The following is a 17,305-nucleotide window of genomic DNA, read 5'->3' on the forward strand; positions in this document are numbered from 1 at the left end:
ACCACTAATGGTATATTAAAGCATCGTTATTTTTGTATGATTTACATAAAATCAAATATAAATGTAAGATAAATATATTTCAAACATATAAATGTATGTAAAAATATTTTATTTATATAATATAAATTATATTTTAAGCAAAATATATGAAATATGACTTTAATTCTAATAATTTGATGTTAATTTTAAAATTGATTGTAAGAAACGCACTTTAGCATTGGTTATCCGAAATGATGTAACAAGGAAGAACGCAGGGTTGCCATCCGTACGATAATTATAGTACGTGTATGATTATTTTAGGTCCGGTACGATGTACGATACATACCTAAGGTATAAACAATGTAGGTGTGTGTGGATTTAATTAAACAATTATACTAAAATCTTTTGAAATAAGTCAATCATGTAACACCCTAATAATTATATCGAAACTGTGTACGATAATTTTGGTTGAAAAAACGACAATTCTAAGGCTCATGTACGATAATTCAGTCGAAATAATCTGGCAACCCTGAAAGAACGTTTAATGTTTATGTTGTGTTTATCGGCACCGAGTCTATGTTGAAGTTCGACATTTATTCAAGATAATAACTTCATTTAGGTAAGAATACGAAGTTTAATTTGTAAGATATAATCATCATTACAGTCTGAGCTATAATTATCTTTAAAGAAGGCGTTATATTTCATTTTGGGGCTACGGTAGTATTAGTCCATAGAGTAAGCTTAAGCTTGTGGCTTGTAGTCACGCTGTTTTAATTTTCATAAGTTGAAATATCATATTTTTTTATGATTCATGGGGTTATTATTGTGGAAAAGACACCATTGGTGCTCAGGTAAGCTTAAGAATATCAGAGATTATTTATCTTGATCGTATATCTCAAATACCTTAAATAACATTCTTAGCCTAAGGTATGCTAATCTACGGCAGATGGGTAAAATTATAGTTACGGACGGAACGAGATTTTGAACAGAACTAATAGTATTTCTTGTAGTAAATAATGTACTTTCACTGAATTTGACCTTCATTTCAACAGCAAATAAACCAAAAACCCGTTAACCATCAAGGAACGGGGTTATTTTTTTTTTTTTTTTTTTAGAAATCTAATGGTTTTTGCTCCGCCATGCACTTGCTTCGCTTGCGGAAAAAGAATATTATCAAGCTCCAATGTAATGGCAAGCGGCATATGCTGAGCTGCGCACACTAACCTCATTGGTTATTATTTCTTCGATAATTAAGCATTTATTTGCTGTGAAAATCAGTTTAATTTTTTAAGAAAATGGACATTTTTCTATAGGAAACACCTGTCTTAAAGTAGAAAAGCTTTTTCCGTCTGTAACTATAATAAAACTGGCAGCTCTATATTAACCACAAATTTCCTGTGATTTTATTTTTAAGCGAGGATTATTTGGTACAGGTATATCTTAGTACTGTCAAACTCGCCACAAAGTTGCATTAATCCCAGTATAAAGTCTGAGCCTAGATAGTGCTATTTTTAGTCGTAATATTTTTAACCCTTTTACCCCCAAAGGACGTACTGGTACGTTTCACAAAAGCCATCCCTTTACCCCCATGGACGTACCGGTACGTCCTCGCAAAAAAATTCTATAAAAAATGTTTTTTTTCATATTTTTGATAATTTTTTGAGAAAATTCAGGCATTTTCCAAGAGAATGAGACTAACCTGACCTCTCTATGACAAAAATTAAGGCTGTTAGAGCAATTTAAAAAAAATATACTGCAAAATGTGCTGGGATAAAAATAACCCCCTGGGGGTTAAGGGTTGGAAATTTCCAAATAGCCTGGGGGTAAAAGGGTTAATAGAATCCCACACAGTGATATTACCGCTTGCCAGTACATGGGAGCTTGATGTTTTAACTTTTTCGCCAGCGAAGCGAGTGCACGTCGGAGCAAAAACCATTAGATTTCGGTAATATTTTGATAGAATCTAATGGTTTTTCTACGCCGTGCGCTCAAAAAAAAAAGAAGAACATCAAGCTTCCATGTACTGGCAAGCGGTAATGGCACTGGGTGTGACTCTTCCGAAATATTACCTGGTTAGGTTAAAGAGAGAAGGAATAATCTGTAGGGTGTTAGAGGTAATGTTAAATTGTGAGCCGAACAAGACTCTGCCCAGCAAAGACCAGTGTTAATTCGGAGGATTAACATATGTGTAAATGTACTTGAGTGCGGGTGACGACTGACAATGGACACGGTTATTAAGGATTCTCCATTTCTATGCGAGCGGCGGGCATTTTGACTCGACGATCTACACATATGTGACTCTTCCGAAATATTACCTGTTTAGGTTAAAGAGAGAAGGAATAATGTGTAGGTAGTTAGAGGTAATGTTAAATTGTGAGCCGAACAAGACTCGGCCCAGCAAAAACCAGTGTTAGTTGCAAGGGCCAACACACGTGTAAATGCACTTAAGTGGAGGTGATGATGAACACGGTTAGGAAGGATTCTCTTTTTCTATGCGAGCGGCGGGCATTTTGACTCGACGATCTACACATATGTACAGTATTGTTATCGATATGGTTTTCTAGGGGGAAACTTTAGTCTAGGGACCTTCAAACTGATGTAAACATTGTGTGATTATTTTCGGAGCCTTTGTAGGGTGACGGCCAGATCCCGTAAAAAACGGGAATATTCTGAACTGTGGCCGTCGTTCTAAAAACGATTTTGGCGGGAGAAGCTAACTTAAAAAACCCACCTAACCTATGCTAAAAGCCGTATCCTTACCCAGGGGGGCTGTGCCCCCCTGGCCCCCCCCCCCTTACACAACAGTTTCCTTACCTACGAGTACGACAGGAGAAGCTAACTTAAAAAACCCACCTAACCTATGCTAAAAGTCGTGTCCTTACCCAGAGGGGCTGCCCCCCCCCCCCCCCCCCCCCCGAAACCCCCCCCCCCCCCCCCCTTACACAACATATTTAAGATCCGTAGACCATTTCCAAATGTTTTTATTCTATACAAGATAACAGTCGGAGCGATAATAAACAAATTAGGACGCTTGGCTGTAGCGCTACAAACTACCCTTATTTTCTTTTTGGCATCTATTAGCCTATATTTTAAGTTTCTTTGGAAGGGAAAGATTGGAGTAGACCAGAGTTAGATACTGTCTTATTGGCTCCCACTTTCAACAAGACTCTAGGAGCCAAACGTAACCTATCATCCCAATAGTGTGTATCAAAGACATGGGGTGGTTTGTAGCGCTACGGCCAAGCGTCCTAATTTGCTTATTATCGCTCCGACTGTTATCTTGTATAGAATAAAAACGTTTGGAAATGGTCTACGGATCTTAAGTATGTTGTGTAAGGGGGGGTCTGGGGGGCGCAGCCCCCCTGGGTAAGGACACGGCTTTTAGCATAGGTTAGGTGGGTTTTTTAAGTTAGCTTCTCCCGTCGTACTCGTAGGTAAGGAAACTGTTGTGTAAGGGGGGGGGGGGGGGCAAGCCCCCCTGGGTAAGGATACGGCTTTTAGCATAGGTTAGGTGGGTTTTTTAAATTAGCTTCTCCCGCCAAAATCGATTTTAGAACGACGGCCAGTTCAGAATATTCCCGTTTTCTACGGGATCTGGCCGTCACCCTACAAAGGCTCCAAGACATGTAGCCTGTGGTCACAGGAATATCTGTAAAACGTTAAATGAAAGGAGCTTAACTTTAAATACCGCAGTTATTGAGACTCCCCAGTAATATCTAGCAAGTATTAAGATGATTCTCTATTTTGTCAGTGCAAATTTAGAAGGATGTTTATTTGATCAAGAAATGTCAACAGATTAATTAGTGATAGTAATAGCTGATTCAACAAATGTGCAGCCGGGGTAGTCTTTTGCTTCACCTTGACATCAAACTTCAACTTCGATATCAAAATTATTCTTGAAATGAAAATTAACTTGGTATAAAGATTCAGCTGATATAAAAGTTCAATCAAACTCCTCTTAAACAGCCAAATGTTCCCGCACCAAATGCAAACCTTTCAGCTCTTTACTATGCCGACAGCTAAAACTAGCCGTAAAACTTTTATTGAGGTGTTACTTCCTTCCGTTAGTTAGCGAGGATAACAGAGCTAGAATAACCACCTTGTTTACACTCGCAGTAGTTAGCACAAGCCACTTTTTATTTCGGCTTGGAAGAGAACAGACATTGTCAGTTCTCCGCTTTTCTCGGTTTGACAACCGTAATAAGAACTAACTGACATGAAATTTGAAAACTTTAAAACTTTCCTATTTCTTCAATACAGAATGGTTCCCAAAAGTTTTAGTTTACTGTAACACTCTTTACTTCTGCTCACCTTCATTCCTATAGCTTTGGCATAGGAATGAGAGCAAAGGCAGGCTTGTTCCCTCTGGGGCTTCCAGTCATGGGGAATTCGTTGGGGGGGGGGGGGACCCAGAAACTAGCTTTGGCTATGTTTCACAGGAAACACTCGATGCCAACCTTCAACTTAAACCTTGCTGGTTGACGGGAAAAACCTTGCTCGTTGACGGGAAACATAGGGCGCTGTCCAGAAGTACGCCTTCAGGTGTTGGGCAACTTCCCATTACGAAGGCGAGTTAGCCCTCTCCAGGTGTTGGGTGACTTTCCCTTCTGAGGTAGAGTTACCCTTCACCACCCTCTGTCCAGCAATCTCGCCACTTACTGGGAGAATTCACGACACAAGTAACAGAGGTTGGTCATCTTTTCCCACCTGCAAGAGAGACAGTCTTCACCTGATTGGTTTCCGTCCCAAGGATTCCTCTGACGGGATTGAATTCGTGCAATCCCAGGTAAGCTCTTTGGAGCTTGATGGCAAAGGAGTTAGGTGACTGCTTGCAGTGCCTACTCTTTGCTCGTACCCTCAGGGTACAAATCAAGTCATGTGAGCAAATTCTCTTCGCGGTCTTAGCGCAGATGGTGAAACCCGCTGACCACTTGCGGTTGCTCTCTCATTGACGAGTCTTGTAGGCTATAACTCTTCGTGGTTATTGCCGAAATTGTATCTGTCGGCCAGATACAAACCTAAAGCTCTTGGAGCTTTTTGAGGCCAGACCATTTAGGACCTGTCCCTTATGGTTTCTATCTCTTACAAAGAAGAGATTACTAGTAAGCTATAACTCCATGGAGTTATTACTTACATCGTGCCTGTAGAGCACATCAAAGCTTTGTGAGGCCAGGACCTTCGGGATTTGTGCCTCATAGTTTCAACCTCTTGCAAGGAAGAAACTACCCTAGGCTATAACTCTTTGGGGTTATGAACTACGTCGTGCTTCTTGGGGCACAACAAGGTCATGGAGCTTTATAAGGCCAGGACCATCGGAACCTTACCTCATCGTTTCAACTTCTTACGAGGGAGAAACTATTCGTAGGCTATATCTCTTTAGGGTTATTGCCCACATTGTACCTCTTCGAGGCATAACAAGGCTCATGTTGTTATACGAGGTACTTGTGCCTCATGGTTTCAAACTCTTACGAGGGAGAAGCTTCTGTTTTTGTGACAAAGGAATGAAGAGCCTAGTGCGCTAGCATGCGTCTACCCTCTTCGAGCCAAAAGAAAAAAGTGACCGGACTACACAAATGTGTGTGAGCTGGGTGGCTGGCTACTCTTTCTACCCCTCCTAACCTCCCCCTCCGCTAACTAGCGGTGGGGTAGTTCCATTTTGCTAAAAGTCCTTACTGCGGGCCTGTGGAAACGTCAAATTACGTTCACCGCATACTACCTGCGAGTTGTTACCCATAGGAGCCTCGATACGTTGTATGTAGGTCCTGTGGTGGCTGCATTAAACGTGGTTAATATCACCTTGGCTCCCTAGAAGGACAAGTAGCAGTTGGTTGAGGGCAGATGTTACCCAGCTGTAAGTATAATATGATAGGTGTAGGACCGGCCTTTCATCTTTCATTCTCCCCTCCCTTGGAGCTTGAGGAAGCCAAGGAACTCTGCAAGCTGACATCCTCTGTCTGCAGGTGGGTGTCATCATCCCTTGTGTAACCTTAAACACGTTTGTATTTGTTAAGTCCTCGATCTCCCAGCGAGGTAGGAGCCGCGTAATGGCTAGGTAAGAGGAGCATACCTCCTAGTAAAGTCTTTCTTAGCCTGGTCCCATTGCTTAGTTGTCACACGTTCGCACAATCGCTCAGGCAGTTATCTCTTATTGGGAGTTAGCGAGGTGATAGGATGCACTCCTCCACCGCTCATGTGAAGCACAAGAGTTGCAGCCCAGGTCAAAGACCAGCCAGTTGGTCTTGGACTTTCACCCACCTAAAGGTAACTCTCCATTGTAGAGAGCTGAAAGGTTTGTACTGTATTAGGTGCCGGAACAAATTACATATTCGGAAGTAATTTGTATTTTTCCTAACTATACAAATCTGAAGCTCTTTACACACACTGGCCCGCCATCACCTAACCTCTAGAAAGTGCTGCCTGCTATTGCAATTGGCTTATGTAAGTCTTTAGACTGAAGGGCTTTGACCTCTCTTCGTGGTTCAGTAGTTGCCCATTCTCATGGGGAGCTTTGAATAGTCTTGCCCTCCTAGGGAACTCGGACCACTGGATTGGGACTTCTCAAGAGTTCTCACCGCTCCAAAACATCTCGTCTAAGATAGCAGTTGCAATGTAAGTCTAGGAATGAAGGGAAAGAATGTCTGACCCTTTTTCCTTTCTTCTTTCCCTCCTTTTGGGCACGGCAGTCATTCCACTATGTTGCTGTATTGGACACCAGATGCTGGTAAATTACGTGAGTAAATTTTCGTTACAATTTGGTTTGTGTTAACCCTTTTACCCCCAGGCTCTTTGGAAATTTCCAACCCTTAACCCCCAAGGGGTTATTTTTTCCCCAGCACATTTTGCAGTAAATTTTTTTTTTAAATTGCTCTAACAGCCTTAATTTTTGTCATAGAGAGGTCAGGTTGGTCTCATTCTCTTGGAAAATGCCTGAATTTTTTCAAAAAATTATCAAAAATATGAAAAAAAAATTTTTATAGCATTTTTTGCAAGGACGTACCGGTACGTCCATGGGGGTAAAGGGATGGGTTTTGTGAAACGTACCAGTACGTCCTTTGGGGGTAAAAGGGTTAAATTATCTCCCGCATCCTCTTCTACAAGGATGAGGCTGGATGAAATGTATGCATACAATGACCATTTATGCATACCCATTTTTTTTTAATGCCATGCATTCAGACTTCATATTCATAAGGATACAGATTCTTCAATGACCGCCTATCATTTTCTAGCGGGGGACCTAATTTAGCTCGTGCAACATCTTCAGTGAAGGAAGCTCTGGGTGATAGGAGGATAGATGTGAGAGGGGCCAGAGAGCGTGCTAGAAATAGGAATGAATGGCGAGCGATTGTGACGCAGTTCCGGTAGGCCCTGCTGCTTCCTCCGGTGCCTTAAATGACCGCGGAGGTAGCAGCAGTAGGGGATTCAGCATTATGAAGCTTCATCTGTGGTGGATAATGTGGGAGGTTGGGCTGTGGCACCCTAGCAGTACCAGCTGAACTCGGTTGAGTCCCTTGTCAGGCTGGGAGGAACGTAGAGAGTAGAGGTCCCCTTTTTTGTTTTGTTTAATTTGTTGATGTCGGCTACCCCCCAAAATTGGGGGAAGTGCCTTGGTATATGTATGTATGTATGTAACATCTTCATGCTCAGATAATTAGGAGGTTGAGAGGATAAACTTTATCTCCTCTATAGGACCAAAGTATATTAACATTTCCAGGTTTAGTTATCCTGCTAGTTTGGTTATATGGGACTTCTTCCCTCTGAAGGATAAGTCTCCTATTAAAGGTCGATTGTTTGTATGATGCGTAAGGGCAGAACATCGTTTACCTCTACAAGAAGGACGGATTGGGTGTGGATCAACTTCTACCCGGCTCGTGAACGTACCGCAGGGATGACCATCAGGGCAGGAATGCATCGAATTCGATATGGTAGTCGTAATGCGCGCACTCGTAATCTCACAAATAATGGTAGAACGCAATTGACGGTGACTATCCGAGACGCAAGCACTAAGCACTCTAAGGGTATGGTGAGGCCAATGCGGATGTCTGATTACAGAGAGAGGAAGTGGGCACGTCCGGCCTACTTCACGACCAGGAGTGTTTTTAGGAAGCGATGTGAACAAGCAGTATGCGTCATGCACAGCAGTTTCCTTGTAACGAAGCATGATGCAATCGAACCAATTTTTTGTTCCGTAACCGAAATACAAACCACGCTATTTAAATAGGGTATTACTTTCGGCGTAGCTGAATGACGAGCCATTAGATTTTTAACGAGGGTTAACACCGGTGAACTGATTCACTTCGCTTTTGGCTCGGGTGATGGTCAGACGTGTCTGCTCTCGCCCTCGCATATTGACAGCCTTAATCTTTTTTGCTTTCGCTTTCAGTTGTGGGTTTTGGAAGTGGGCCTCTCTCTTTATCATGCGGATTCTCAGATCGAAGAAAATGAAACTAGGAGTAACCCATATAAATGACTTGGAAGTTTGTATAGCTAGGAAAAATATAAATTGTATAAAATCTGTAGTTTTTTATTGATTCATATTTTTCCTAACGATACAAACCCACAACTTTTAACCCTTTTACCCCCAGGCTCTTTGGAAATTTTCAACCCTTAACCCCCAAGGGGTTATTTTTTCCCCAGCACATTTTGCAGTATATTTTTTTTGAATTGCTCTGACAGCCTTAAATTTTGTCATAGAGAGGTCAGGTTGGTCTCATTCTCTTGGAAAATGCCTGAATTTCTTCAAAAAATGATCAAAAATATGAAAAAAAAATTTTTTATAGCATATTTTTGCAAGGACGTACCGGTACGTTCATGGGGGTAAAGGGATGAGTTTTGTGAAACGTACCAGTACGTCCTTTGGGGGTAAAAGGGTTAAGTTATAGTATCTGCCTCAATTACCCCTCAAGTCCTAGGTTAATGGTCAAAGTGACGTTAGGTGGGCGGGGCCTACCTCCCATCCAACAGACAACCATTGTTTACCTAGTTAAAGTCAAATGGCAGTTTCTAGCCTCGCTGAAGTTATACTCCTGTTAAAATTCTCAGGTTTTTATGAATTAGGAAAAATACAGATTAATACTGGTGTTCGTGTGGGTGGCGGTGGCGTGGTACAAGTGTGGTATCTGGGGTCTTTGTTACGGCCCTTCCCTTTGATGAAGGAGTTATCTAATTGGAAGTCAGCCTGTGAATAGTGGTTTTCACACGCCCCTGATGTATACACGACACTCACGAGGTGCTCGCGCGAGGGTACTAACCTCTGCATTCCATGCTTTTATTTTTCTCTGGTATATTTGGAAGATTTATATCAGAAAAGGTAGAAAGAAGGACTTTTCACCGGCCGTCACAGGTCTCTCCCTAGAAATAGATTTTATATTCGTCAAAATCCCTTTTCTAAAATTTGTGCTTTGCCAACTAAGAATAAGATCTCGATTTTATTCTAAAGAATATTCTATTCTTCCTCGTCTCTCGTTTAAGAATGAATTCTTTGAATCAAGTTGTACACAAGTCAAGAAATGTAAACTGTCAAGTTTAGTTAAATTCAGGTACACCGTACAGTGGTACCATCAGTCATTGGTGGCTCTCACTACAGTGAACCCTCGTTTATCGCGGTAGATAGGTTCCAGACGCGGGCGCGATAGGTGAAAATCCGCGAAGTAGTGACAGCATATTTACCTATTTATTTAACATGTATATTCGGACTTTTAAAACCTTCCCTTGTACGTAGTACTGTTAACAAACCACCCTTTACACCCTGTAATGTACAGAACACTTAATGCATGTACTACAGCACCCTAAACTAAAACAGGCACAAATATTAAAGGCGATTTTATATCATGTGTTTCCTAAACACCTAAAAAGCACGATAAAAAATGGCAACCAATGTTTTGTTTACGTTCATCTCTGATCATAATGAAGAAACAAACTCATTTAGTGTACATATATATGTACGTATGGTTAGTTTTTGCATCGATTATATTGATTATACAGTACTGTATGTTGATTTTTTTATTACCAATGTTTTAGTTTACGTATTTTTCTTAGGACTTCCAAATGAAATCTTTTTCTTTATGACGCCGCCTGAAACGACGGCGTGTACGCTCAGTAAACAACCACGCTCAGAACAAACAAGGCATTTAACACGCATGATGATAGTGATAAATAATGATACAGTACATACAGTATTTACAGTACAAAGCATTTACAAAATATGTTACCTTACAAATATAAATTATACAGTACTTGTACGTAGCAAAGCAGGAAAACAATTTGAGAGAGAGAGAGAGAGAGAGAGAGAGAGAGAGAGAGAGAGAGAGAGAGAGAGAGAGAGAGAGAGATTGTTTTACGTACGTAAATGTAAATTTTAAACAAAAAAAATATGATAGGTTACAACATGTAGACTTTTAAAACCTTCCCTTTAACTTAATGCATACAGTACGTACAGTACTAAACTATAAAACAGGTTAAAGTAAAAAATAAAGATTGTTACTGTACTCACCACGAAAGAAGTTCCAGAAAAACTTGAATGACGATGGCGATGAATTTGCTGCACAGTAGAAATGATGATGATGAAGCTGATGATGTGTTCTACTGTGCAGTCAATGATAGTATTTTACGTCTCTTCAGACGGAGGTGTCTTTTCCTGGGACACCTCTTCAACTTCTTCAATTTCTTCCGAAGGCGTACTAGCAGGAGGAACTGGCTCTTTTTTGCGAGGCTGAAAAAACATTGTGATCGGAAGTTGTTGCCGCTGCTTCTTTTTTCGATCCAAGAGCATCCTGTAGGGAGTCGTGATGTCATCGACCTTGTTGCAGAATTGCATCGAGCGAACCATATCCTCGTCCCACTCTTGCAACATTTCTTTCGCCTCCTTCATATGGTTGCAGAACTTGGCGAGCCGTTCTAATGTTAAGCCCGTTTCTTCTACATTTTCTTGGGTCTCTTCCTGGGTACCCTCACTCTCTTCCTCACTTGCCGATTTCGTCAGGTCTTCTAGGTCTGCGTCAGTTAGGGGCTGGGAATGGCAGTCCAACAACTCGTCGACGTCTTCAGTCGTCATGTCGCCAAACCCGTCACCCCCAATTATGGCAGCCAACTGCACAGATTTCCGTATTGCAGAGTGTTGGATTTCCGACGGAGTAAATCCCTTGTCGTCGTAAACAATATCGGGCCACAGCTTCTTCCAGCTCGCATTTACGGTTGCAGGTTTCATCTCTTGAAGTGCCTTTTGAATATTCTGCAGGCACGTGGCTATGGTGTACTGCCGCCAGTACGCCTTCAAGTTGAAGTCTTCATCCTCGTCATCTTGGGCAGCATCCACACACGCAACGAGGTCCGCCAAGGTATTCTTCGTGTAGAGGGCCTTGAACGCCCTGATAACCCCCTGGTCCATTGGTTGAATTAATGACGTGGTGTTGGGTGGCAGGAACTCAACCTGAACGCCCTCACGCGACAGGTCAGTTGCGTGTCCACCAGCGTTATCCATAAGGAGAAGGATCTTGAATGGCAAGCCCTTCTCTAAGAGATATTCATGGACTTGCGGGATGAAACACTGGTGGAACCAGTTGGAGGTCAGCATCTTCGTAATCCATGCTTTTTGATTATGCATCCAGTACACGGGAAGGAGATTCTTATTTTTGTTTTTCAAAGCGCGAGGATTTTTCGACTTATAAATAAGCCCCGGCTTTAACAAAAATCCAGCAGCATTGCCACACATCACGAGGGTAACGCGATCCTTGAATGCCTTAAAGCCAGAGGCTTTGGCTTCCTCTTTGAACAGGAAAGTTCGCGACGGCATTCTCTTCCAAAACAAGCCGGTTTCATCCATATTAAACACTTGTTCCGGCTTGTATCCACCTTCAGCGATAATGTTCTTGAAAGTCTGGTTCACGTAAGTTTCAGCAGCGGCAGTGTCAGCGGAAGCAGACTCCCCATGCAGGGAAACGCTTTTCAGGGCGAAGCGTTTCTGAAACTTCGCGAACCATCCTTTGCTGGCGGAAAAACGTTGTTTCTGACGCTGGGAATCAGTGGAGGTCCCTGGTTGAGGATCATCTACATCATCATCTTCTTCAGCATGGTCGCCATCGTCGTCATGAGGTTCCTTTGCCGCAAAATTCTCATACAAGCTCAAAGCCTTTGTTCGGATGGTGTTCGTATCCAACGCTATGTTCTTCTTCCGACAGTCGGCAATCCACACAGCTAAAGCACCTTCCATGCGTACGATCGTTTTATTACGCGTTGTAACGACTCGCTTCGCTGATCTGCTAAAGGTGATTGCAGCAGTCTTTCTAATGTTCGCCTCGTCCTTCCTGATGTAGCGAACGGTGGATTCGTTGATGCCAAAATGGCGGCCGGCGGCCGCGTAACTTCTACCATCTTTTAACATGTCGAGAAGCGTAACCTTCTCAGCTATCGTCATCATTCTTCGGTGGCGTTTAGGCTCACTACCAGCCTTACTAGAAGCAGAACGCTTGGGAGCCATTGTAACAGAAAGTTCAACAAAAAGTTCAACTTAAAACAGTCGCACACAGCACAGATTAAACTTCACAAACTTAAGAACGTCTACTCAGCAATACGCGGAAAGAGAAAGTGAACGATGCAGACCCGCGAGAACTGTGATGCTGGAAGTTGAAGATGCGGGCAAAACACCAATCACAGGCTAGATAACAAAACTTGAGTTTTGATTCGTCATCTGTCAGCGCTTGAACCAATCACAACCCGTCTTACAGTACATGGTGCGTTGGTTACTCATAGAAGATGCCCCGCGCATACTGAACGTACGTAGATTAAGTACAAGGGTACCGTAATAATAATAAATAATGATAATAATACTGTACAGTACAGTAATAATAATAATAATAATGATTAATAATAATAACAATAATAATTTTATTAACAACAACAACAATAATAATAATAATAACAATAATAATAAAAATTTACGTACGTACGCTATTTTACGCCTCTCTCTCTCTCTCTCTCTCTCTCTCTCTCTCTCTCTCTCTCTCTCTCTCTCTCTCGTACGCTTACAGTACTTATTCGAAATGTGATTTTTGCAACAAAGAATATTATTGGATGCAGTACTGTACTACGTACGTATACATACAAAAGATTCATGGAAAAGAAGCACATCCATTACAGTACACACCATTCTAATATGGTATGACTGCATCTGATTTGCGTTTCATGTTCGATTTAATTTTACTACGTACTGAATTATCGTATGATCACATTCTCTTTTCGTGTTTTATTTCTTTCTGTGCTGAATTATATATCATATGTAATGCAATGAACAATCAGTAAGAGCAGATATTACTAATTACAGTATTAATGGAATTACAGGTAACAAAATATCGTATTTGGTTATCTTCAGATTTCGCGGTATTTTCGAATTTTCCGGAAAATCCGCGATATGTATATATATATGGGTTATGGGAAAACCCCGCGAAGTGGTGAATCCGCGATTGTCGAACCGCGAAGTAGCGAGGGTTCACTGTATGTTTAAAAATTTAAAGGCCGCTCATAAATGGCAGAGACAATGGACAGTGACATTCCCCTATCAAGGAGCACAATGCCATAGAGACTAACCATATATACATATGATTAGCTCCCAAGCAGCCTCTTCACCCAAGCTAGGACCAGGGATGGCCAGACAAAGTCTGCTAATGACTCAGCAGATAGACCTATAGGTTCCCCCAAACCCCCCATCCTTAGCTCACAACGATGGTGAGATTGCAGCGACCAAAGGAACTAGCGGGTTTGAGCGGGACTCGAACCCCAGTCTGGCGTTCACAAGTCAGGGACGTTACCACATCGGCCTCCAAACCCCAAAATAGAGCCTCATCACGTCGTGATAGCTTTACGAAATCCCAACTTTATAAGCAACGAAAGCGTAGCCCTCCCTTATCGCAGCTTAGGTCGAGACGGTTCTAGGCAGCTTATTATTATTATTATTATTATTACTTGCTAAGCTACAACCCTAGTTGGAAAAGCAGTATGCTATAAGCCCAGGGGCTCCTACAGGGAAAATAGCCCAGTGAGGAAAGGAAACAAGGAAAAATAAAATTTTTAAGAAGAGTAACAACATTAAAATAAATATCTCCTAAACTGTAAAATCGTGAACAAAACAAGAAGAGAAACAAGACAGAACAGCGTGCCCGAGCGTACCCTCAAGCAAGAGAACTCTAACCCAAGGAAGTGGAAGAGCATGATACAGAGGCTGTGGCACTACCCAAGACTGCAGAACAATGGTTTGATTTTGGAGTATCCTTCTCCTAGAAGAGCTGCTTACCATAGCTAAAGAGTCTCTTCTACCCTCAAGAGGAGGAAAGTGGCCATTGAATAAGATCATCTGTACGTTTGATCTTCAGTGGTGTTTTGCTTCAGCGCTGTGATTTCTCCCATGCCTCGGTTGCTTGTGGATTATCTTTTGATCTTATAGTCTGAATTCAAGAAAACCTACTACAGTAGTATATATTTCTATTAGTGTATTAGTCATTCAACATTATAAATAAAAAATCCTCAACTTTCAAACTTAACCCTTTTACCCCCAAAGGACGTACTGGTACGTTTCACAAAAGCCATCCCTTTACCCCCATGGACGTACTGGTACGTCCTTGCAAAAAAATGCTATAAAAATTTTTTTTTTCATATTTTTGATAATTTTTTGAGAAACTTCAGGCATTTTCCAAGAGAATGAGACCAACCTGACCCCTCTATGACAAATATGAAGGCTGTTAGAGCAATTTAAAAAAAATATACTGCAAAATGTGCTGGGAAAAAAATAACCCCCTGGGAGTTAAGGGTTGGAAATTTCCAAATAGCCTGGGGGTAAAAGCGTTAATAGGTTCCAAGAAGCGGTTTATAAGTAGGATTTTATTAAATTTTTTGGACTAGCGTAGGCTTAACCTAACTCGCACGCCTACGATTTTCAGGTGCAAAAGTCAACGGATAGTGCCGTTTCATATTGCAGATGTAATCTTGCTGAGATGTTGATCACGTCGCAACCAGAAACTTACTGACGAGTCGACGACCTGAGCTAGCACGCTTCCCGACCCCGGGTCGCCTCAGGGCACATATCACACTGCCTGAGGTTGACCCCTTAGAAAACGGAAAGAGGGTAAACTATACAAAAAGCTGGTCGGTTAGGTAGAGTTACCAGTAACTCCTAAGAAGGTAGTTCTAGGTAAGTATGTTAGGAAAAATCCAAATTACTTAAAAATTTGTGATATCACATTATTTTATTACACTATTTCATGATGAACCTTTTAATACAATAAGGTTGCGGTGGCCGATTCGGCAACGTCCCTGACTGGTGATCACCGGACTGGGGTTAGAGTCCGCTCAAACTCGTTAGATCCTTTGGTTGCTGCAACATCACCATCCTTGTGAGCTAAGGTTGGGGAGTTTGGGGGAGCCTATAAATCTATTTTCTAAGTCATCAGTAGCCATTACCTGGCCCCTCTTGGTCCTAGCTTGGGTGGAGAGGGGGCTTCGACGCCGATCATATGTGTGTATTGCCAGTCTCTAGGGCATTGTTTGATCTTTAGTGTATTTTGCTTCTGGTCTGCGACTTCTTTCATGCCTTGGCTGCGCGTGGGTGACCTTTTGATCTTGGTGATCGCCAGACTGGGCTTCGGGTCACGCAGAAGCTTGTTAGTTCATTTTGTCGCTGCAACAGCACCATCCTTGCGAGCTAAGGTTGGGTAGTTTGGGGGAGCCTATAAGTCTATTTTCTGTCATCAGTAGCCATTGCCTGGCCCCCCTTGGCCCTAACTTTGGGTTGAGGCGGGGCTTGGGCGCTGATCATATGTATATATGGTCAGTCTCTAGGGTATTGTACTCCTAGGTAGGGTATTGTCACTGTGCCTTGCCTCTGCCATACATGATAGCATGGAATATAGTATCATTGCATATATTGCCGTACAATTGCATTAAATACCTTATGACTGCTTAAATTCATGTTTAATTTCATAAAATATTATAAAACATCAAGGGTAAAATGCTGCATAATTGCATATAATACAACTCAGTTGTATAAAATATAATATACTGTATCATTTCATAGAATTGTATCATTTCATAGAATTGTTTCATAACATAAAATACAAAGTATTATTTCATACAACATGAGTGGCCTTTAAACCTTTAAACTAACATTTATGATTTCAATTGTATTTGTGTTTGTATGTCTGAATGCTTGTAAATTAAAGACCTACAATTTCTGTCATGGATGCATATGTGAATGAGAAATGTAATCGTACCAGATCTTTCCTAACGTGTTGATTTTTCGTTTTACAGATTATGTTGTAGGGCGAAGCGCCTCCTTTGTACTATGTATAGCGGTGGAAATCAAGGTAAGTTATATGTTTTTTGTTATTATGTTTATTATTATTGTTATTATTATTATTATTATTATTGAGTTAAAAGTAATGGCTACATATAAACTCAACCTGCCTAAAAGAGGGTCTCCTACCACGATATTAATATTATTATTATTATTGGGTATTAAAATCCACAATTTTATGCGTTGTATATTTGAAAATAGCAGGAGCTTTTGCGCTTTTTTCAAAGTGCCTCTTCGGCTGAAGAGGGACTTTGGAAAAAAGTGTGAAAGCTCTTGCTATTTTAAATATACAATGCATATAATTGTGGATTTTGATACCCTAGAACCACAGACACGGCATGGTGTCTTATTCAGGTTATTATTATTATTATTATTATTATTATTATTATTATAAACCATGCTTCTACCTTAACTCAAAAAGCAAAATAGAGTTAGACCAGTGATCCCAATTAAGAATAGATGGCCCATGTCGACGGATAATGAGACATAGGAACGGGGTTTTTTGCACTTTATTACGAAAGGTTCGCGAATACACCTTACACGACGAGTACCATATTGTTCTTCTGAGTGCTTGAGGAGTACTGCCACTCCTTAGCAAATCATACATTCTTACATACATATACCAAGGCACTTCCCCCAATTTTGGGACGTAGCCGACATAAAAAAATGAAACAAAACAAAAAAGGGGACCTCTACTCTCTACGTTCTTCCCAGCCTAACAAGGGACTCAACCAAGTTCAGCTGGTACTGCTAGGGTGCCACAGCCCACACTCCCACATCATCCACCACATTCTTGGTCTGTCAATATTGCTGAAGTAACCAGATTTTGGGAAATCTCCACTGTAATTGAAATATTTATACTCTTGCCATTTGGCTTAAGACACGTCACGAATCAGAGTTAAGATACGTCCCCTATAACAGAGTTCAGTGATCGCTCACAACAATTTATGACAGTCATAGTACTCTTAACCCTTTTACCCCGAGGCTATT

General features: G+C 41.3%; 1 protein-coding gene across 4 annotated transcripts in view; it reads left to right on the forward strand.

Moving 5' to 3' along the window:
• The first annotated feature begins 507 nt into the window (after positions 1 to 507).
• LOC137626510 (ATP-dependent DNA/RNA helicase DHX36-like) overlaps positions 508 to 17,305 on the forward strand; it is a 99,148-nt gene continuing 82,350 nt past the window's right edge. For all 4 annotated transcript variants that reach the window (XM_068357550.1, XM_068357551.1, XM_068357552.1 and 1 more), the window contains exons 1-2: positions 508 to 598; positions 16,270 to 16,325. In XM_068357550.1, the coding sequence (XP_068213651.1) occupies positions 16,304 to 16,325 (22 nt within the window). In that variant the 5' untranslated portion in view covers positions 508 to 598; positions 16,270 to 16,303. The remainder of the gene's footprint in view (positions 599 to 16,269; positions 16,326 to 17,305) is intronic.

This window comes from Palaemon carinicauda, chromosome 34 (assembly GCF_036898095.1).
Source record: "Palaemon carinicauda isolate YSFRI2023 chromosome 34, ASM3689809v2, whole genome shotgun sequence".
Classification (NCBI taxonomy): Eukaryota; Metazoa; Arthropoda; class Malacostraca; order Decapoda; family Palaemonidae; genus Palaemon; species Palaemon carinicauda.